Genomic DNA, 22,952 nt, shown 5'->3' with positions numbered 1-22,952 from the left:
CGCCTTCCGAGCCCGACAACCTGGCTGTCCCCTCGGGGCCGGGACCTCCGGCGGGCTGGGCCGCGGCTCGGGGCGGGACCGCCCGCGCTCCCCTGCCCCGCCGGCGGCAGGCGGCAGCAGCGGGAGGCGGCGGCGGGAGGAGGAGGAGGAGGAAGGCCGCCGCCGGCCCCCGCCCGCCTCGCGGCGGCGCAGGCAGAGGGCGCTTTGGCCATGCGCGGCCCCCGCCGCCGCCGCGCACCCCCCGGCCGCGCCGCCGCTGACAGGCGTCCGGAGCCACCTCCGCGGCGGGCGGAGCGGCGGGCAGCGGAGCCCCGCGGCCCGGCCCGGCGCGGCCCCGGCGGGAGGGCGAAGGGTGCTCCCCGGGGGCGAGCGGCCGCGCGGTCCGGGCTCTGCCGCTCGCTCGGGCTCTCCCCCCTCCCCTCTCCTCCTCCGCCTCTCCCCGGCGCTCCCCACCTCCCCTGCGCCCGGGCGAGCGCAGCCTCGGATGTCCGGTTTCCTGGGGGGGTTCTGTACCTGGCAAACTCCGGAGAACTTCGGTGGGAATTTGCAGAGCGGCTGGGAAACTTGGGGGACCGCCCCGCCGCCGCCGCACCTTCTCCATCCCGCGGATTTTACTGCCTTGGATACTGCCGGGGAAGGGCAGGAAGAGAAGGAGCCTCCCGGTTTCTCCCGCGGCCCCGCTCCGCCGCGCCGTCCCCGCACGATGCACTTGCCGGAGGTGCTGTGGCTGGGCTGCTGCCTGGCCGCCGGCGCCGTGCTCCTGGGGCCCCGGCAGCCGCCCGCCGCTGCCGCCGACGAGTCCGGGCAGGGCTACTACGAGGAGGAGCCCGAGGCGGGGGAGCCGAAGGTGAGCTCGGGGCGGGGGGCTCCGACTGCGCTTGGGAGCCCTGCCCGGGGAACGCTTGGGAGAAGCCTTTTGGAGTGAGGGGGTGCTTTAAAAGTCGGGGGGGGGGGGGGGGGGAATATATACATATATGTAGCCAGGGTTTGGAGAGGTGCTGGAGGGAGGTCGGATGGGGAAGGACTGTGTGTACGAAGAAACGCAAGACACCCGATGGGCAGAGGCAGCACGGGGGCTCTGCTGCTGCCACCACCGCCGCCGCGCTGGGGGGGCCCGGCGGGGAGCCCGGACGGGGCAGCGACCCGCGGGCGGGGAGGGCCGAGCCGAGAGACCCCCGGGGGAGGGACGGCGACAGCAACCCCCGAGGCTCCCCGCTCCTCGGGAAGCCCCTCGGGGCTGTGGCGCTGCGCGGCGGAGCTGGCGGGAGCTGCGGGGGGGACACCCGAGAGTCCTCATCCTGCCCCGGCGCACGGTGAAGGTTGGGCTTAAATTCTGGTTCCAGTCAGAAACGCTTACCATTCTCTGTTAGTTTTTGTTTGCGTAGGAAGTTTCGTAACGTGGAGTTTCAGGTACCTTTGGTACTTGTGGGTTTGTAGCTCCCGGTACACCGGTGCGTAAAAATAACGCGTAGCATGTGGTTGTACAGGCGTGCGGCGTGATCAGGGAGATATTTGGTGTCTGAGCTGTGGCGGCTCTTACCCTTGTCTCGTTGTTTTGAAGGTTTCTGACAAGCTTACTGAAAGCAAGCATGACCCAGCTCGTTCATTGCTCTTTTCGGTACGGGGCTGGGAGAGAAGAGTGTGGATTAAAAATTAAGCTGATATTTTGATATTCCCCCCCATGCCGATTGTTTTACTGGATGTATGGGAGGTTTTACTGCAACTGCATGAGAGGTCAAGTTTTCATCTTGCACATTAGCCGTACTTATTTCAAGTACTCAGGCTGTTGCAGACCGGACGGTGTTCACAGAATTCCTGCTTTTCGAATAGCATTCTGTGTGGGAAAGATTACTGAGTGCATTGTAGTGTCTCAAAATATTTTAATTACAGCCGATTGCTTACATTGTAGTGTTCTGAATGCTAATATGCATGCAGCGACCATATTGCCTAAACGTTTATCAAGTCTTTTTCAAACTGAAGTTAAAAATAGGAGCACAAAATCAATTCAGCTGGTCACTCTTACACTTAGGCTATGTACAAAAAAATGCAGAACTTAGCAAAGGGTGAAAATACCGCAACTCCTTCCAGCCCATGACTGCAAGTCAGTTATTTAGTGAGTGAAACTGGTGTTTGAGTTGTAAAGCGTCAGAATAGCTTATGGTAAAAAGTTAGAAGGAATCCAAACCGGAGCATGGTGCACACTTTGTGCACTTGAACTGCTGAGGTAGAGCAGCTGATAGCACAGGCATTCTCCTGAGTGATGCTCTGTGTTCCCGTGCGCGTGTTGTGGACAGTCGCTCTGTTTCTTGAAGAAACCTCAAAGCCTTTGGGAGGTGCCGCTGTAGTGCCTGGTGTAGAAGTGCAAGTGCTCCCTGGAAAAAGGGGGACCTTCAGCCAACCAAAGGAAGAAGGATCAGGAGATGGGGAAGTGAGTGGGATAGCGTGCGTTAAGCAATTACGTTAACAGAAAAATGTTTCTGTGTCTGACTACTGGTGAGTAGTACGGAGAGAGAGAGAAAATGACTCTGGATCCAAGCAGACTTAGTCACCTTGGAAGTCTTTAGTTGTGAGTTAGTTGCTTTGCTGGAACTGTTTGAGTGACTGGGTACTGTGCATATTTGTTCCTCTGATGAGAGAATGTTGAGATGAACGTCTGAGGTAGTTGTGGAAGGATTAAGTAAGTAAACTGTAAGTAATTGTTTCAAGGAAAATATGATTATGTTTCAGTAAAACATCATCAGCTTGAACTTTTTTAACTTCAGTGAAAAATGCATGGTCACTGGAGTTTATGTTCCTGGATGTTATGCTTCCTGTGTTCTTACTTTCCACCCATATGCCATACTGCTGCGTTTTAAGCTGATGCCTAAGTGCAGGTCATACAGCCTTTTGGGTCAGCTCGTTACATGATATATTTATTTCTCTTTACTCGTATTTTAAGAACTTCAGCTTCCGAAACACTTTCAAAAGTGTGGATGAAGTTGAGGGTCCTTCAGAGTAGGAGGAAAAGCCTGACAGAAAGCAAGGCTATTGTGTTTTTAAGCAGGTGAGTAAGTGTTACGCATTAATCTTGTCCTAGAGATTTGCAGCAACTTGGAAGCATTACAGGTATAAATAGTAGTAGTTCTTCACACACAGCTCTTGCAAGGGCGTGTTCGCAGCGAGTGGGCACTGATAAGCTTGTGCAACACTGCCTCCCCCCTACTTTTTTTTTTTTTTGTCTTCAGCCTAAGGGTAAAGTTCATTATTTAACAAGCTTACGGGGCACAGATTAATACTTTCCCGCTGAACTGTCTGCTCAGTGGGATGGGAATGAATCCAGCCTGTAAATCACCTCTTTGGGATGTCCTGCGGCACATGGGGGTTCCCTGATGAGGCAACCCCTGGCAGCCGCAGCCCCCGGGCCCCACATCCCTCTCTCCCTCTGGGTGGCCGGCTGGGGAAGGCAGCCTGGTATTTCGGCTCTGTCTCTGCTGAAGGTGGGACCAGGGAACTGACCTCCTGCACCGGAGTTCCCGCAGCTTGGCAGGGACCCACCGCCCAGCAGGGATGCTCGGAGCAGCCGTGGCAAGGGGAGGGTGAACAGTTGTGTGACACCGGTGACTCGAAACTTCAGCTCCATGTACTGTCTGTGGAGTTTTCAATAACCCTCGTAGCGCATTTAGTCTCTGGCTCTTGTTCTTTAGGTAGGTTTGAATGGGGAACATGCAGTGAGTATACACTGTCTACCTGGGAGGGCAAAGTATTTAAAATAAATAAATAAAAATAATTTGTTTGCTAAAAGTTTCAAAGTGAACTGGAGGGATTGCACAGGTATTCTGGTCATGAACTGAACTTCTGAGGTTATTGAAATGAAGGTGTGACAGTAGCATGTACCTAGACCGCATTAATGGTAACGGGGTAACAACGAGAGGAGTCGGTTACTATAGTAACAATAGTGGTAACAGTGGTGTGGTGACGATAACTGGAAAGAAGCAACGCAGCTGGGAGAGTTTCTGTAGCTGCACCTTCATTTCGTTGCGTAGTCAAACCTTTAGGATTATGTGACTGTACCAAAGCAATATTGGTCGATCATCCCACGTAGCTTTAAGAGATTTAGAACTGTCTTTATGCAAGTATTAGGAGTTTTGTACTGGAATGGGAACAACAAATGACAATGTATTGGCCTGTCCTAAAGCGCATCCCTGAGAGACAGCAGTGAAGTACGGAAGAGTCTTTGCGCAGTGATTCTGTGATTTGCTTTTGGCAATGAAAATAGGTGCACTTACTTGAGCTCCGTTTATCTTGGATGCTGCCTCAGCTGAGAGACAACTTTTTATTGTTATTATTTTAAAATTATTTAAAATGTGACCTAATCATACAACGCTGCTAGTTGAGGGCTAATGGAGTTGAAATCCTGTTGGCGTGGGAGCGTGAGGACAAGCAGTGTGTCAGTCTCTGGGGTTTCCTCCTGTCGCTCTATCCTGATGGTGTAATCTCAAACCCACCAATTCTGTGGCCACCGCCGAGTTTATGAAGTGTGCCTTGCACTGGGTTGTGATGTTATGTGCACTGGTGGGACACGAGGCTAAGTTTCCTGCTCTGAAAACAAGCTTAAACCTCACTCCCAGGACTCAAACAGTGCTAAATTGAGCGCATAGGGAGAATGTTATTTTTTTTTTGCTGTTACTGTTTTGTCTGCTGCAACTTTTCTTTGCGTAGCCACTCTTTTGTTTTCAGACACTCAGGCAGAAGGATGCTGTCTTTTTTTAGAAGCACAATTTGTATTGGATGCAACGGGATGAACACAAGTAACGTAATAGGACCTATCACAAAGACGAAGCAACGCTTCTGCAAACACAATTATTAAACCTAGGCCTAGCCTTCTGTGTGAGCGGAGTACAGCACTAAGCTCGAAGGGCTCATGGCACTCTCTACTTCTCACTGTAGGTGCATGTATTCCTGGGTATCTTGTGCAAGCACGCTTGTGTGCCTGTGAGCACCTCACGGGATTGCTGCTGGCAAATAACTGCACTTCTGAAGGCTGTACAAAAGCTTTGGGGATCACTTTAACCGCAGTGTTTGGAGGCTTAGAGAAACATCCCCTCAAAAATACTATTTTCACACTCGCTTAGGTTCAGTGTGTATCTGAACTCTTGCGTGTGCTTCAAGGGGGTGTGTGTCGGCTGATTTTAGTAAAAATAAACCAGGACTTGCTCTTCAGGCTGTCGTAGCTGAGGGTGATGGTAATAATTTTCTCCCATTGATACCCTGCATCCAGGATAGGAAGTCTGTCTAGAAACTCATGTTCAGCTGCTGCTTTTATCAGTGTGGTCAGTAATTCATTAAGACAAAATGCTTGAAACAAAGGAATCCAACTGAAGTCAGACTGGTATCCTATCAAGTTTAATATCCTTGTTTAATGTAAAAAACGTGCTACAGCTGTTTGTAGAATTATTTATAAGAAATTCTAAGCAAGGTTGTTATTTGAAAGATGCAAACTCTTTCAGAGTCTAAGTTGCTTCTTAGGAGTTTTGTCTGGCGACGTATTGAACTTTGTTCAGTGAGTAGAATGGTGTGCTTGCTTTCACTGTCTTCTATAAACATTCAATACCTCTTTTTCCCCCCCCAAATCTACCTTGTTTCTAACCTGAGTGAAATGTAATAGGAAGTTTCCCTCCATGTTTATGTGTATCTCCTTCAAAGGCAATAATGACTGCACAAATTGCAACAGAATTTTAATTTAAAACATTGATAGATTAGGGGGACCATGGGGGATTGTTTGTTGAATTCCTATTGTATATGAATTTGTCAACTTGTTTTTCTTGTTTTGTGTTTGTCTGTTATGAGAAGTTTTTCTGATGACTTAATATTTGTTTTACTTTATTTTTTTCCCCTTTGTTTCATTTCAGACTTTAGTTAGGAAATAGCTAAACTGTAAGTCACTTATTCTTCTACTCTTCCATTGTAATCATTGTAAATCAATCCCTCTAGCTCTGCAGTAATTTGTTTTTTTTCTTTTGACATTTTCTGACTTGTCTAAGATGGCTGTAACCCCTTACAAATATTTAGAGACTGCAGTTGCCAGTGGAGGGAATGAATGTTCTGGTAAGATGCTCCTATTTAGCATAGTAACCAAGAGGAGTGGTATTCTTTGGAGGAGGAGGAGAAAACACAGAAAAAAAACTCCTTCTGATAACTGAAGGAAAAAAAATAGTAGTAGTTGGTGTATTTTGGCTGTATCGTAGTCTTCGCTGAGGGTGGGTGAGTTCTGTTTGAGGGTGAACGTGTTATCTTCCCAGTTGTAGTTACTAAGGCAATGCATCTTCTGCAGGAAATTTTTGGGATCCTAGTTATAGTTAACTTCAATGAAAAATGATTGCTTGGGGAAGTTAATGACATTAATTGTCTGACACTGCTGTCACCTTGAACCCTGTACTACTCCAAAATGTTCACATAACGGCTTCACCTCCTCGGTGACAATTTTCAAATAGCCTGACCTCCAGGATGCAGTTTAAAAACTGTTACAGGTAGTTTGCATCCTGTTCCTCATTTAACAGAGCAGGACTGCTTATCCTGGACAAGGGAAAATACTGGCAAAGAATTGGACAGTTCTTGGAAGACAGCAGAAGGCTGCTGGGGAGCAGGGGACACGGGTGTTTCTCTCCGGTGTCACAGGTATGATATCCCCCACGTCGCTCCTGCCTGCTTGTGGCAGTGTTATAAGTAATTTCAGGAGTTGGGTATCATCTAGGGCAAAATCCTTTACACCACTAAATGGTTTAATTCTTTGACTTTCCTTATCCAAGAATTGTGCTTTTTTGAGAGAGAGATGAGAGAGGGATTCAGCAGAAGGGATTGCTTTCTGAGAACAAATGCAGCATTTGGCTATTTCCTCATTTTTTTTTCCCAGAGGAGATCCATAGCGACCTCTCGTTCCCCCCAAACGCATGTGTGAAGGACTTGTAAAGGTTGTCAGAAGCAATAGATATCCCACTATCCCGCTGTATTTAGAATTGGTGGGGCTTCACCTGGAGTACTGTGTGAGGTTCCGGGCCCCACAGTTCGAGAAGGTTGGGAAGGTCCTTGAATGCACCTAGAGGAGGGCAACAAAGCTGATGCAAGGACTGGAAGGCATGTCCTGTGAGGAGCAGCTAAGGATTCTGGGCTTGTCTGGTTTGGAGAAAAGGAGGTTGAGGGGAGACCTCATTGCTCTCGGCAGCTTCCTGAGGAGGGGACGTGGAGAGGGAGGTGCTGAGCTCTTCTCCCTGGGACCCAGCGAAGGACACATGGGAATGGTTCAAAGCTGCACCAGACGAGGTCTGGACTTGACATTAGGAAGCATTTCTTTACGGAGAGGGTGGTCAAACCCTGGAATAGGCTTCCTAGAGAGGTGGTCGATGCCCCAAGCCTGTTGGTGTTTAAGAGGCATTTGGACGATGCCCTTCAAAACATGCTTTAACTTTTGTTCAGCCCTTGAAGTGGTCAGGCAGTTGGACTAGGTGATTTTTCTAGGTCCCTTCCAACTGAAGTATTCTATTCTATTAAACATTATTCAGAAGAAGCCAAACTACTATAGCTGTCCACGTTTCTTCAACTGCAGAATTCAGCAGACCATATGTATTTGTGGTGGACGGCTCCAGCTGTCCAGAAGGTACTTGCTGCATCGCGCACAATATTTAAAGCCAAGAGAAAATCTGGTCAAGTGAAGCTTTACACATTTGCTGCTGTCTGTTTACTCGTGTTTGTGTAGACCATGAAACATTTGGGATTTTTTGTTTGTTTCGTGGATGTTTTTGTTTCAAATTGGCCAAGAGACATGCAGCTGGTAAGTAACCTCTGTAGTCTCCTCGAGGAACAGTCTCATTAGGAAGACGAAGAGCAACAATTTTAGAGGCTGAGGTATTTATTACTTGCAGGTCAAACATTAATTTTAGCAGGGCTTTATTTAGTAGGCATGGTGGGTGATGGGTTGACAGTTGGACTTGATGATCTTTGAGGTCTTTTCCAACCTTGATGTTTCTATGATTCTCTGATAATAGTGATTCAAGTAAGAGCCATTCACCCCTTTTCCAAATAGATGGCTAACACTCATTACCCTGCTAGTATGGGATCCATATACAGTCACGTGAAGAAAAGCTGGTAGGTGGTGTTTGAGGTGTGCTGTCTGCAGATGGTGGGATCTGCGTTCCTACTCTGCCAGCTGGATTCCTGATCTCACAGGATTCTTATTGCGGAAGCAGTGCAAGGGCAGCATGCACGAGATCCTTTCTCTGGGCTTCCTGTGACCCAGAGCGAGCCCAAATGGATGTGGATGTGAACCTGTTCTGTTCCTGGAGCTCATGAGGACTGGGACCTGTGGGCTCAGATTCACGCTCACCTGCACTTGAAAGTGCTTGAACAAAGTTGAGCTCCAGGAACTGTCCACGTAGGTGGTCTCACTTTGTGCTACGCACATATTAAAGAAACTTAACATGAGCAAAGAAAAAAATTCTGAAGAGTTTTAAACGTAAGGAAAGCCTGAGGAATGAAGAAGACCATAAAGAAAAACTTGATTGAACAGCTTTGGCTTAGTTTGTTCCTTGAGAACAAAAGGTAGAGCATTTCTTGCCACAAGTTTTGGAAGTAATTTTGAGAGGGTTTTTTTTTTAAAAAAAAAAAAAAAAATCTGTTTTCTTTGACAATGTTGCCTTTGGAGCTGTGAGAATTCACCACATTCTTGACCTGTCATTCTTCGTGACTAACAACTGCGAAGTGTCGCAAACTATGTGGCGGCTTTGTGACTGCTGTGAACTGGAGACAAGGAGGACACCATGGAAGTAGGTTTCACTGGAAGTCAAAGAAAGTGTTTGTATTTTGTATCTCTACAAGGATCATTCATGATTTGGTGTACTGCTGAGGATAAAATCCCTGTTTATTTCCACGCTGTTAGTTAGAGAACACTACTCCTACTACTACTTAGAAATAATGGAGAAAAAGAAAATTATGTAACTTCGGTCATTCCAGGTATATATATTTGTAACTGGCCGCAGATACACTTGACAGAAACATACTTTGCCTGTAAATGTAATAGTACCAAGACTCTTGATGGAGACTGTACGTATCATTTTTATACAATTGCTACTTATGGTTGGATTAGCAGTGTAATTAACTAAGGAAACTGAGGAATGAACTTGCGAGGTCGCGCCTTACTGACGTCTGTCCCTTGCTTAGGGAAAGATGTTTCCAAATTGAAACTTCCTCTTCACCCCACCCGCTCCCCAGCGAATGTTGCGCAATGGGCAGAGTGCTGCTGTGGCACAAACGTGAGCATTTACTTCATTTTATTTTATTCACGTATGTCAAGGCACTCATGTTAAGATTTTAGTATCTCTTTGCTGTAAGGATTTTAAAAATCCTTGTTTCCTTTATGTCATGAATATTGGAATATTCTGTGATTTGAAGAAAACAAGACAATCTTGTTAATAATCAGGCTTGCGCTGTTGAATCTCAGTAGATTCAGTAAATATGGAGAAGTCTATTTTCCAGGAAGGAAGATGGTGATGGACAATTATTTTGTCTTTCCAGCTGGGTTGTTTCTGGCTGGCTAGAGAAGAGCGTAGTGTTGGTTCATTTAAAAATACGAAGAACCCTATTGTGCAGGCCACAGGGCACAGCTTTCAGGAGAACATTAACAGCTGCTAAATACCCCACTGACATGGCTGAATAGCACGGGTATTGACCTGTCACCTTTGTGAAGTTTCACGGTCTTTATGGAGGTTTCATCTAAACTGCCAGGCAGCAGAAGCCAAGAGGTTAGGCTCAAAATCACATTCTCCAAAGGTCTCCTTGCTTGTATGTTAGTGCTACCGAGTCTGTGCCTTCTGCCTTGTGTTTCCAGGTGTTGTGCGAGACAGAACATACTTCTTTGAGCACGTCGCTCAGAAGGGTCTGGACTCCAGGTTGGCAGCTCCTGGCTGCTTCAGTGCAATTTCTTTCTCTTGCCAGGAAAGCCGTGTTCATAGTACTGGGCACATGAGATTGTCTGAACCTCTCCCAGGAGGGGGTTCATGGTATCTGTGCTAGGGAGGTCAGTTTGATGAGCAGTCTTGACTCGGACTGAGATCAGGCCACCTTAGAGTGCTGAATTGGTTGATTAAGGGCTGTCTCTGCAGTTACAGTTCCCTCCAAGACTGTGGCACTCAAGTCACAGTAAACGCAGCCTATACAACTAAAAGTGTGGAAAGTGATGTGTGAAAAAATGCTTGTATTTTTTCTTACCCAAGAAGAGCTGCCTATTTCTCTCTGATCATCAGCTGTGAAAATGATGAGGACCTTTAGGATGAATGAGAACCCTGCTTCTTTTTTTTTTTCCAGATGGCTGGGCCAACAGACAATCAAATCACTGAAAACAACTGAAAAGAGTAAAGAGCTGTCAAGGGGTTCTGAGTACTTTCCTTTCCGAAATATCTGTGGACAGGCTGATAAGGCAGTGAAGGCACGTTGAACTGTGATGTTGGAGCAGAAGGAGGGGAAAGAGAAGTGAAGGATTTTCCGAGGGCAGGACCATGCTTCAAAGGAAGGAAGAATTAGGCTGTTCTATTGTGTCAGGTAGAACTAAAGAATTAGGCAAACTCTAAACTTGAACAGTCATTGCTAATCTGGATTAATAGCATAAAAAGGCTCTTTGTAGTAATGAAACTCTTTGAATATCTTAGCTAACGGTTTCAGAAAATTAATGACATTTTCAAATCCTCATCTCTTATGACAGATGGATGATCTGTATTTTTCCTTTGAGCCTGTGAGTTGCTGCTTTACTCCATGATTAGTTGGCTTATGGTATTTATTTTGAGTATGGAAGTCACATAAGAGTAGAAGAATGGCTATACCTGGTCAGACAAACTGCCTGGTTAGCCCTATATGCCATTTTTGGTAGTTCACAGGGTCCCCAGGCTCATCGTTTTTTTTTTTGTAGTGAGAGGACAACCAATGACAGCATGCACCTGGCTACAGCCACCCTTCTGGCCTAGGTTTTTTTGGCTGGTCTTCTTACCTTTTTATTTATGCTCTTGCCATCCAAGGCCCTGCTTGACAACCTCCTTCTGGGTAAAGATGACTGTTGGCAGGAGGGCAGCTTGTGGACTTCCTTGCCTTCAGTGATGAGGTGTGGGGATGGATTATTTTGTTTCCTTTTATCTAATAGCTTTCAATTGACTTTTCTCCTACATGTCATCAAGGTGTTTATTGAGCCCACAGAAGCTTTTAACATCAACACCTTTCTGTATCAAGAAGTTTGGCTTTGAGTGGATGTTTTGTTTAAGATATATATAGCAGTAAATTTAAAAAAAACAAGCCCCAAAATGGAAAGAACCATTCCTTTCGTTTGTCTTGGGCCTGACACCTGCTAGTTATTTATGAAACTTCCCCAGTCCTTGTCCTGGACAAGGCAGGGAATGATTCTGTCCATGCTGCTTGTGGTTTTATTGAGTCCCCCTCTCGGTTGTTCTTTTTCAGGCTAAAGGTCCTTCACTTATGTAACCTGCTTTTTGTAACGAAGCTGTTCCTTACCTTTGATCATCTGACTTCAGACGTTTCTTAATTCTCTTTAAGACTGCAGAACAAGGTGGGGGGGGGAGCGAGCCAGGAGTGCACGCAGGATTCTGGATGTGGGACACCAGGGATGTGTGTGGGGACGCAGTGATGTTTTGTTTTCTTTCCTAATAATTCCACTTACCCATTTATTTCAAATGTGTTTCTTGATTGGAGAGTATTTTCTAATGTCAGATGTGAGTATGATTAAAATGCCTCTTTTAAAGAACTACCCGTATTTGTACTGAGGAACTGTATGGGGGAAGGCATTTCATAGTTACTGCTACTTCCTCAAAATTCACATAAAAACTGTTTCAGGTTGATGTATGATTATTTAACCTGTGTGTTCGTTATGCTTTTCGAAAGTGTTTTTCTGCCTGCCACATATGCACAGTGAGAGATTTAATGGGACTACCTGTCTTCTGAGTTATAAACCATGAGCTGTATATTTTATGTCCTTAATGATTTTTTTAAGAAAGGAGATGTGCTTTCAAAGTAATCTGCGAAATATGCCAGCAGTCTTGCAAAGGTTGTTTATACCTGTGGACAGTAAGGTGTTACTGTCAGGCAAGATTTGTGAGAGCTTAGTTATGTGCACTAACGAGTTGTGTATGACTAAGCAAACTTAGCAGGAACCTAACCACACATGCAAATCTCTAGATACACATCAAGCCTGGCCTAAAGCCTAAGAATATACGACATACCCCAGTGGGGCAGACTGATGGTCTGCCTAGACAAGTGTTTGGCCTCTGTCAGTCTCAGCAGCGCATGCTGTTCGGTTTGGGGAGAACTTTCAGGCTTAGGTGCTTTCTGCATGCATTACGCTCATTCCCTCCTGACATCCACAGTTGTTGGACTGAGGCTATGAGAAGACATGCCCCTGCCTCTGCCCTTCGGTATCTGTTTGTGGACATCTTGTCCATGGGTTTGTCTAGTTTCATACTGAAGATGCCATGAGTGTTTAGTAGATCCCGAACTGCTTCATACCAGGATGGTGCCAGCTCGAGTCCTCTGGAGCTTCTTTGATTTTGGTGACCTGCATTATCTGTGAAGACTTATTCTACGGTTAATATTCTCTGCTTTTCTATTTTTTGAATCTTATGTGTTAGACAGGCACAGAAGTTATTTTCATCCCTTAGAAAATAATATTTTCTGTTTATTATGGAATCTGGGATGTATGTCCTGAATTTTTCAGAGACCAAACTAAAGAAGAAACATAAATGTGTCATTGAATTATTTCATACTATATTTCGATCAAATACAAACATGCATTTTATATTTTGGCCAGTCACAGGGACTGAGTTCAATGTCAGATTTCCCCCACCCCCTTTGTTAAGAGACTGATTTTATTTTCATCTTTAGACCTTTATTACATGCACCATGTCTCTTCAGTTACTGTCTGCCTGTGGTTTTGCCAGCTTTGGGCAGTATTTTCCATATAGGTCAGAATCAAAATCTGTAGCTCTTCCAAGATGTTTATGATGCCTGGAACCCTCATAATGGATTTGTCCCTAGGAAATTCCAAATGCCACTTGGTGAACACAAGTGCAGTGCTGAGTATAGGGGTGAACCATGAGGTCCTGTCTTGCTCTTGATGCCCTACTCTGTAGAAAAGTATGGTTGTAGGAGTATTTAGAGGAAGGTGGTTGACTTGTGTCCTAAACAGCTGGGTCACAAATTTCTCTTAATTCCCTTTCCCCCTCTTCCAGGACAAGGGAGAAGATAAGGGAATTAAGGGAAACCCTTCAGATAAGGATTATATAATGTGAGCTTTAGCAGTCATCCAGCATTACTCCCTTAGAAACTTCTGTCTTCTCCTGAAAAAAAGTCAGTCATCTAGGGTTTGGATTTTTTTTTTTTCTTCCCTCCTTGCATTCATTGTTCTTTCTTCATGGTGTTGGGACATCTTGCTTCTGCCTCACTAGAAAAGTACTGTGTGCTGCTTTATCTGAGGAATTTGTGCATCTTGCTAAGGGTCCCACTGAAGCATATATGTTTAAATCCTTATTAGTGATATTATCAGACAAGTGATATATTGAATAAAATTTAAGTTTTTCTGGATAATAATCGTGGTTTTTTCCTCTAAATATTTGTTCCATGTTTGTGCTGACCTCTTGAATTCTGCTATTATTCTGCAGATTCTTTATTGCAACTGTGATAACTGTATTTAGCTTTGATTTTATTCTCTTTCCTTCCATAAATAACATGCACAATGAATTCCTCAAAATCCCTGTTACATGCATTGTTGTACAGCCCCTAACTTACAAGCTGTTCAACACATGCTCTTGTAAAGACTTACATTTTTGTAATCACTGTATATTTTTTAACTTTTCAACTGCCTAATGAGGAAGCTATTAAAAAGAAAGCTTATTCCGAGCCAGAGCATGGTATGTTCATTAGCTAACTGGTTTCATCAGAACGGGAGTTTATCTTTGACTTTATGAGTTAGTGCAGTGTTGAGCGATTTAAAGTAAATGTAAAGTCTTATTAAGATATGTTTTTCTATAAAACTTGCACTGATAGCTGAGTAGCAGTCTTGAAAGAAAAATGGTATTAATGAACATTAATTTTGGTGATCATTAAAGTGGCTGAATTTCAGGCAGAACTGCTCTTATCCATTGCTTACCAATTATTTTCCCATGTCCTTTCATAAAGTCAGAATTATTTTGCAACCAACATCCTGATACTCTGAAATGGAAATGCTTTAGCTGGACTGCAGTATTGGCTTCAAAGTCTTTTAGGAGGTTCAAAGAAAACAAACAAGAAAACCCCCACAACCTCTCTGGCTCTACTCAGGGATGATCACAACAGTTTGAGAAACTCCTACCACCCTCTTTGAGGGCACTTCCTTTATTTTGTACCAAACGCTGGCAGAGCTGTACCTGGGAAGGACAAATGTGGTGTGGTGTTTTTTTTTTTCCACATTGTTTTTGTTGTTACTGAAATTGAATTGTTTTTAATTATGAGTTGTCTGCAATAATTTAATTTTCTAGAGTAATTATGTTGCTGTAAGCAGCACTGGTATAAAGGTGTGATTGGTCATACCTTTCTGGGTCCAGCCATAGCAGGTAGTGTGTATGTGTAACAAGTTACTGCATTGTTATGGCAAATAAAGCTGTACTTGTGGCAGAAACATGATGGAAGGGGTGCTCCAGGCAGAAGCCTGTCCCTGCTCCCCTCGTTCTTACTCCTTCCTCTACTGGTGCTGGAAAAGCTGGTATGGGGGAGGTAAGACGAGGGTGCTCCTTTCAGTAGAAGCACGGATTTATGCTGGATTATAGTGACTGTGCAACAGTTTACTTAGGAGTCCTTTTAAATGTGAAGTAAAACATTTTAGGTAAATCACTTCTAGTGACTGATCTTGCTTTACTATGTAGCGAAATGAATTGGGAGTAGTCACGTACCTGCTACAGGAATTTTTGTGCGCACGTTACCTCCTCACAGATACATCTTCATGAACTCTTGACTGCCAATGTGAACAGTTTATTCCAATAAAAGTGTGACTTTTTCATTTAACTGTTTCAAGTAGTGAGGGTGTTTATGTAGGTCTTATTAAGCAAACCAATTTTGCTTTTTTTTGAGTAAAGCAAAGCTTTTTATCTGACAGCAAAATACCTGTTAAACTTGTATTTTTTTATATGTGAAAGAAATTACAATATATGGAAGTAAAAGGTGAGGGAAAAGCTTTACAGGGAAGTAAATCTTGTTTTAGTATAACATAATCTGATCTTGACTACTGTTTTTTTTGTACTTTTTTGCCTTATATACATAAAAAGTAAATATCAAAGTAAACGAGTGGTAATGCTGGACCAAACAGCAAATTTAACTGGTGAGCTGTGCTTCCGGCAGAAGGTGACCCAGGATCAGCTGTTAAGCTCCAACTCTGCTTTTGTTGTGATTGGATAGAACCGTGGTTGTGTTCTGTGTAGTGAGAGTGGTTAATGACATATTTGGAAACAGATTAATTATTGCAACAAACTCCACGCAGCTCATGAGCAGCTAAACCTACGCTGACAGTTTGTATACCCATCGCTTGGTGGGTTGTTGTGTGTGGTAATGTTGAATGGAGGTAGTTGTCCAAAAGGATTTCTGTAGAAGTACTGTAATTAAAGTGATTGTCATCCCTATTAAACTAAACTTTCAGTGACAGGAGTTCAGTGTCTGGAAATCTTTCTCTTGCGAATGAAGATCTGTAATCAATATTTTGCTGTCATTCCACGTAGAAGATATGCTAGCCTAGAGCCAAGAGAAATCTAGTAGTACTGACAGGCATTGCAGCTGTAAATATATGTAGAACATGAATATATACACTACAGTTTGCTACTTCAATAAAATTCAAGTGTTCAGAAGTTACACAACACTAGAATTAAAAACTGCCTTTTTTGTGGTGGTGTTCTAATGCTTTTTGGAGTTGCCTGATGTTCAGGGACATTGAAAAGATCAACAAAACTGCCCGCAGTTGTGTCATCCGAGTCCAGTCCTCGGTGGGTATGGGCCTGCCTGAGCTGTTTCCCACGGCACGGGAGTTCTGCCTTGTCCCTCTCCTGCTCCTCGCTGTCACCCCACGTCCCAGCCGGCTCCATCCTCCCCCTTTGACCTGTTCCTCCGCCTGACGGAATGGGGCTTGGTGTGGGGAGGTGGGTAGGCAGCACCAGCCTGACTGCTTCCACCTCCCTTACCGCAGCACGTGCTGGCCGCGCTGAACTGGATTTTGGAGCTGTGGATTCACAAGGAAGCTGATCCAGCTGAAGAGATGGAAGCCCATGTCTTAAGACCTTTGGATGGGTTTTGCCCATTTGAGGCAGTGTTGTGTAAATACCAAAATAGCCAAGGAGGGCAGCAGGCTCTGCCTTCAGCCTTCTTTCAGCTGTGTGCTTGAGCAGCTGCTGTGTTTTAAATCTGTCTCTAGTTTCTTGCTGCTTTCTCTACTACTTGCTTCTCCTCTTCATCAAACTGAAATGATTTGATCTCTCCCTCCCTTTCTCCATACCCGTCTTCCTAAACTTTGATTGCCCTTTCTCATGTGAATAAATGACAAGGAAGCTGCACCAGGCTGTCACAGCTTTTTGATTTCTTTGGCTCTTTGTCTCTGCATAGCAAGTTCTGTGCCACCCCAGGTCCCTCTTCAGTGTCCCCCTTTCTCCCCGATCTTTCTCACTAGCTTCAGGTCACAGCTTTCTCCTCCTACTTCTCCCGTATTTCAGCTGCAGACTCTAGCTCTGTCCCCTCTGTCTGTGTCCTTCCTTTTTTCTCATTTTCTTCTTAGGATAGACTGAGTCTTTTTCTGCTTTCTGTTCCTTTACCCCCAAGTTTCTTATTTTTAGCTATCTGTTCTGGAATCGCTGAGAGTACACGAAAGAAAAACCTCCCTGCTGTCGCTTGATGACCTGCTGCAAACCAGAGCTATACCTCAACAGCAAGTCTTGTTCAGCAGCTTCAGGGAACGTGTGCTGATCGTTCCTTAAACCTTTTTGTGTTTTAGCAGAGCAATCTGCCAAAGCCTTTATTGGAAATTCATAAGCTGTAATCCTTATTTGTTAGGCAAATTTTGCTGAAGATGATAAAGTATGCCCCTGAGGCACACTTCGTTTTTTCTTTCTCTTCTCTATCACTCCAGATCATACCTCCCTGTCAGTTTAAGATGTTGCAAATCTTCACTGAGGAGGCTGCATTATTTTAACATGGACAATAAACAGGCACGAGGACAGTTTCCCCAGTGGAAAAAATCAAGCTTCAGGTTAAAGTCCGTCAAAACCTTTGAATAAATGGCTAGAAATAAGGCCTTGTAAGTGGAAAAATGGGAGCAGTTCCAGCTGGAGTTAACCGCTTAAGCCTGTGTAATTTGGTGCCGCTAGCCCAAACAGGGTTCTGTTGCCCACGTGCCCGCTTGTCCCCTGCACTGTCCCTTGCCCAGTGCCAGTCGGAGCATGTGGGGAAATGAGGTGGGAACGTGGTCTGAACGATGGCTTGCTGGGGGGGAGGTGTGAGGGTTAAGGAGCACTCAGCCTGCCTTTTCACTCTGGTTTACCTCTTGGCTTCACATATGCTGGTACCCGTACCACAGACGAGGACTTGTGGGAGGGCAGGAGTAAGCAGCCGGGAGCAGAGAGAGTAGCAGTGGGTAGGTTTTTTGGTGATGGTCTAGGACGTTTGTTGATCAGTAACTTAGCAGATCACTGTGATGCTGCAAAGTCAGCTGTGAGGGCCTATTTTCTTTTCACAACTTTATCTGCTTAAAGGTTAAGCAACTGAGTTGTGCTGTCTGGACTCTTGTAACTAAATGACAGAAAAAGGCACCTACAAAGAATACACGACATGACCTCATCAGCCAGTTTCAAGGCTGCTTCAGAATTTTCAAGTTTCGGAAGTTACCACTTTTAAGTGGGCGCACTGGTTGGGGGGGGCGTTAAATGAAGTGAGTGTGTGCATGCGTGCGTGTGCATTTATCTTGTGTAACTACAGCAACTCTTTTCAGTTGCATTCAGTGTTTTCCACATCCTCTTTGCTGAAATTGCCGAGGGATTTTTCTTAAGTATAGGAAGATTTTGTTCTCAGACCAAGCTTGAAAGGTTGCTGAAGTACTGAAGCTCTGCTTACTGTTTAAATCCTGTTGGTTGGTGCTGAATTATAAATAGCAAGTGGCTGAAGGAGAAGGTAAAAGGGATAAAGAAAAGCAGCAGAGGAGGGAAGAAACAAAAACTGTTGTGAAATTATTCCCACAGCTCCAGTAAAACATAGCCACAAGCTAAGGTTGATAGGAACATTATATAAAATATTCTGTGCTGAGAGTCTAGAGTATATTTTTTTAATAAACTGTGTATTAGATCAATGCCTCTGATACCTAACAGCAGCTGTTGTCTTGATTCCCGCTCAGTGCTAATACAGTGGAATTAAAGGAGAGATAATTTTAGTATGGAATTTCCTGAGGCCGTATACTTTTAATGTATTGTTCTGTATCCGGATGCTGTTGCTTAATTTAGGTCTAACTGTAGAATATAAAGATGTTGTTTCCACCCTTATAGGTATAGACACACAGACATAATCTGCATATATTTATATATACACATCGATCCTTCTAAATGCATATTATTATTATGAAGATATTTAATGTGTGCTTAAAACTCAGTGAACAGTTCTACTATAGCTGAAGTAAAATTGCTGACGTTTTTTCCACAAAATCATCTCTTCTGATTTCGTGGCTTGGTTTCTAGTGGGTCAGTTACGATTTAGAGAATTCAGAATCATAGGGAAAACAAAAATAGAAATAGAGTCTTAAAATTGGAAATATATGCCTGGTTTTTGTTTTTGTTAACTACCTATTTTTATACAATGCCTAGAACTTTCTTAGCGACTCTGATATACGTGGAGGAGATACTCTAACGGCAGACTGATAAGCTGTTTTTCAGGAGCTGGTTATTATGCTTGTTACAGTCTTGATGAGAATATAATATCTAGGTGTGTGTTAAGACTCCAGGATATTCACTTCCGATGTTTATTAGTGTTTATAGATGTCAAGGTTTTAAGTCTGCATACTCATATGTAAGTATATTATTGAAATCTAGTATAGTGAAGTGCGGCAAATGTGTGTTATCATGAGGAGAACTTTGTATTTAGAACAAATGTATTTTGAAGCCAAAAATGTATCTTTGTTTAGAGAAGCTTTTATAATTGTTAGCTGCCTGACTCACCGTACAGTCAAATCACAGTGTCTGCTCTGTCTGAAGAGGATAAGTAGTAGACTGAGTCGAGCTCCTCTTTTATTGTATGATAAAGGTATACACAAGAAAAAAAGTGATCAACTTAACCTTCCATTTATTATCTGGTACTTGTAAGTAGTTTTCCAGGTCTTTATTCCCTGATCTGTGCAGACTGAAGTACATGCGTGGTTATAACTTGTTCCATAACTAAACACGACTGTTCAGAAAGGTGCGTTTCGATACACTCTGAGACCTTTGTGGCAACACCAGTGAACCAGTTGCCTACGCTCTGCTAACTTAGATGCCAGACATGGGCTCGCTTTCACTCCTGCTCTTACCCACTTGCCCTCATCTTCATCCTTCTTTCACAAAGGTTTTCTTCTGAGTGAAGTGGCACTGAGCCACCTCTCACACTTACTCATCTGAGTCAGAAGGGTTTCACAGTTACCTTATTCTTTTCTTATTTGCCCCAAACTGTCAAGTGTAACTTCATCTCCTTGCATCTCCCTGCTTTAAACAGAAAAAAAGATGTGTTTAGTAGACCACAAACACAAAAAAGCCTAGCTGTACCTGAAGTGCATTCTCTGGCCCAGGGCTCCAAGTGGTAGTTTCACAGAAGATACGACAAATGGGGAACACTGAATGCAACCCCCTGTGTTCACCATTCATGTTTTTATGGCAAAAGGCTGTTCGACTTAGAAAGGAAAGTGGAAATGCATGAATTAAAATGCTTACTTCAAACCCGGTGGAGTGCCCTGATTTTTCAGTGTGATAACCCTGACCCTGTCAGGCCTCATATTTATGACTGGCAATGAGTATTAGCAGAAACAAAGCGTTAGAGAAAATGTCTTCTTGAAAGCCTGGAAAATTTAGCTTAAGGAATAGTTTAATTGTTGTACCATGCTAGTCTGAATGGCCTTAGTAATAAATTGCAGTAGTGTTTTATATGGCCTGTAAAATGACAACCTATAAAGATAAGGAGAGCAATAAACAAACATATATTACTGTTGCAGAAGTCCTTCCTATGTCACTGTTATCTGCTACATCGCACACAAAGAGCTCTCTCTCAGTTTTTAGTGTAAGACCAAGGTAAATGAACAGGAATATCGGTTTAAAAGGATCTCCAACAACCTGTGTTTATTTCCACCCTGCTGTAGTAAAATGCTGGCAGTCCTAAATGTGAAAAATCAGGAGTCCAGCAAAGCAAAATAAAGAGACTTTAAACTCAGAAAGGAACTTTAAATTTCAAACAAAACTGTGATTTAGGTTGTGTGGTTTTTGCCTTGTAGTATTTAAAACTTGTTACATAGATAGAAAACTATATTACGGGAAGTAATACTAGCAGAAAGATTTAAGAGCCATAGTAGATATATTTCTGTGTAATCTTTGATTAGAGTATTTTCAGTGAGAAAGGATCATAAGAACTTCACACATGTGGAAGGGAAGAGCAGTGAATTGCAGCAGGGATGTACCCTCCTCCCCTCTTCTGTGTGTGGCACTGGCAGGACAGCTGCTGAGGTACTGTCTCCAATTTTGATGTCTGCAGGTGAACCTGTGCTGACAAACTGGGTTAGGAGAAAGAGAACCGTAACAATAAAAAGAGAAAGAGGAAAATAACTTCTAGTGAGAGTCTTAAAAGAGTTGCACATTGAAAGATGACTGGAAAAGTGTGTAGAAATCTTTGGAAAAGGGAAAATGTAATATGGCAAAAGGCACAGCAGAAATTAAAAACTGAAGTCAGAGACTTCCCCCCCCCCCCCCCCCCCCCCATTCTGAACGGTGAGAGTGACTGATCTTTGGGATAAACTGTCAAGGGTAATGGTGACTTTTGCCTAGGGAGGTTGTGGAGTCTCCTTCTCTGGAGATATTCAAGACCCTCCTGGACGCGGTCCTGTGCAGCCTGCTGTAGGTGACCCTGCTTCGGCAGGGGGGTTGGACTAGATGACCCACAGAGGTCCCTTCCAACCCCTGCCATTCTGTGATTCTGTCAAGTCTAGATGCTCTCAGGTAAGAGCCTTTATGTTTCTAAGACATTCGATTCAGTGCTGAGATGCACAGATGAAAATGGCCATTGCACGCAGGAGGTTGGAGTAGATGGTCTTCCTTTGGTGCATCTGACCCTCCAAGCAGCATAGCTTTGTACAGAGCATGCCTTTGTACAGGCACATATAGTATGGCATGGCAAAATCCTCTTCGGTCTGATTACAATTGCGAAAAATCATAAGAAACACCATGCCGAAATCTGTCTGGGTTAGTATTTCATCTGATTGTGTGGTGAATACTGAAGGACTGCATTGTAAGTGGAGTGATGCTTTTTTCCAGCTTTATACTTCGGCTTCCATCAGGCTGCAGATTAGGGCTGAGCAAGGGTGACTCTCGCCCAGCAAGCTGATTATCCAGTTCTATGCTCACCCACCCCAAGTTTGCCAAATTCCTTTGTTATGGCCGTTTATAGCTCTGGCCCCCACAGTCTTCCATGGCAATGAGTTTGAGTTGCACTGTGTCATTGAGTCTTGGCAGGGAGGTGGACCACTCTTTTTTTTTTTTAATTTTACTTATTTTAATCCTGGTATTTGATTGGTTCCTTAGATTTCAAGCAGTTGTTGTTTTGTGAGAAATCGTGTATAATAATTTGGGTTTTGCCGTTCATAATTTTACAGTTATTTTACAGCTCTCTCATACAGGAACAGTTTGGCATTGTGGGTTGTTCTTTTTGTCTTTGACTATCTGGCTTGTCAGATCCTCTTTTCATTTTGAGATGGGGTGATCCGATTAGTGCGTGATGTGAGACAGCACAGGGAATTACTGAGATATAATCATACCAGACCAAAATGTAGTTATTTCCTGTCAAATCAGCTGATAATGGAAGTCTGTTTTATTCAAGTGACATATCCAAACACAGCTTCATCCCCAGACATGCTCATCGGTGAGTAACGTACGGGTGTTTCCCTGAGTTGTATGGCTGTAAATGTCATCACATGATCGGAGGTTGTGTGCTGCCCCTTACATGTCCTTCCCGTCCTGACTTGCCCTCCTACAAGCACACATGCTGCTTTTGTGTGAGCGGACATTCATCCGTCGTACATCAGTCAAGCAGAGCAGGTATCATAGCATGCCCGTTTCTCGTTAAGTGAACGGAGAAGAGCTGTGATCTCTCCATAAACGTTTTGACAGGGAGCAAGCTGTGCGAATAATCCATGCAGCCCACTTGCCCTTATTTATATCTAGAAGTATCTGAAAAAGAGGAATAGGAGGGAGGAAGTTGTAGCTACGTGCAGAAGGAATTGTTCTAGTGAGCCAAATCCAGTAATTCTGGGCACCTCAGCCCAAACGACCTTTCTGGCTTTGGAAGAAGTATTACATTTTTTAGAGTTACTTGTCATTGCTGTGTTTTGTACAGAAGCACATGTGAAAGTCTGAATTGTGATTGCATCTGGGATTTTTAAGTAAAACAGTAAAAACTCTGTTTGAAGATGAAAATAAGATTTGGCAATATTGCTAACAAAAAAAAAATCTTTCAAGCAGTGTATTTAGGCAACAAAGATAATTTATCTTATAATTAAATATAAATGCACCACTTCTCCTAAACTAAGCATGCTAAACAACCTGGAATACAATTTGCATATGAAAAATATATGACTGTTCTGATTTGTTAAGGAGTTTAAAAATCATGACCTAAAAAAGTTATATCTGTATATATCCAAGAGTTAT

General features: G+C 43.8%; 1 protein-coding gene across 1 annotated transcript in view; it reads left to right on the top strand.

Moving 5' to 3' along the window:
* Nucleotides 1–403: 403 nt before the first annotated feature.
* The window catches only part of VEGFC (vascular endothelial growth factor C), an 81,173-nt gene continuing 58,624 nt past the window's right edge, over nucleotides 404–22,952 (top strand). Inside the window, exon 1 of the mRNA XM_075420141.1 lies at nucleotides 404–847. Coding sequence (XP_075276256.1) covers nucleotides 485–847 — 363 coding nt within the window. The 5' untranslated portion in view covers nucleotides 404–484. The remainder of the gene's footprint in view (nucleotides 848–22,952) is intronic.

The sequence above is a fragment of the Opisthocomus hoazin genome, chromosome 5 (genome assembly GCF_030867145.1).
Source record: "Opisthocomus hoazin isolate bOpiHoa1 chromosome 5, bOpiHoa1.hap1, whole genome shotgun sequence".
NCBI classification, from domain to species: domain Eukaryota; kingdom Metazoa; phylum Chordata; class Aves; order Opisthocomiformes; family Opisthocomidae; genus Opisthocomus; species Opisthocomus hoazin.
Note: the sequence above shows the minus strand (reverse complement) of the source record. Positions and strands in the feature narration are given on the sequence as shown.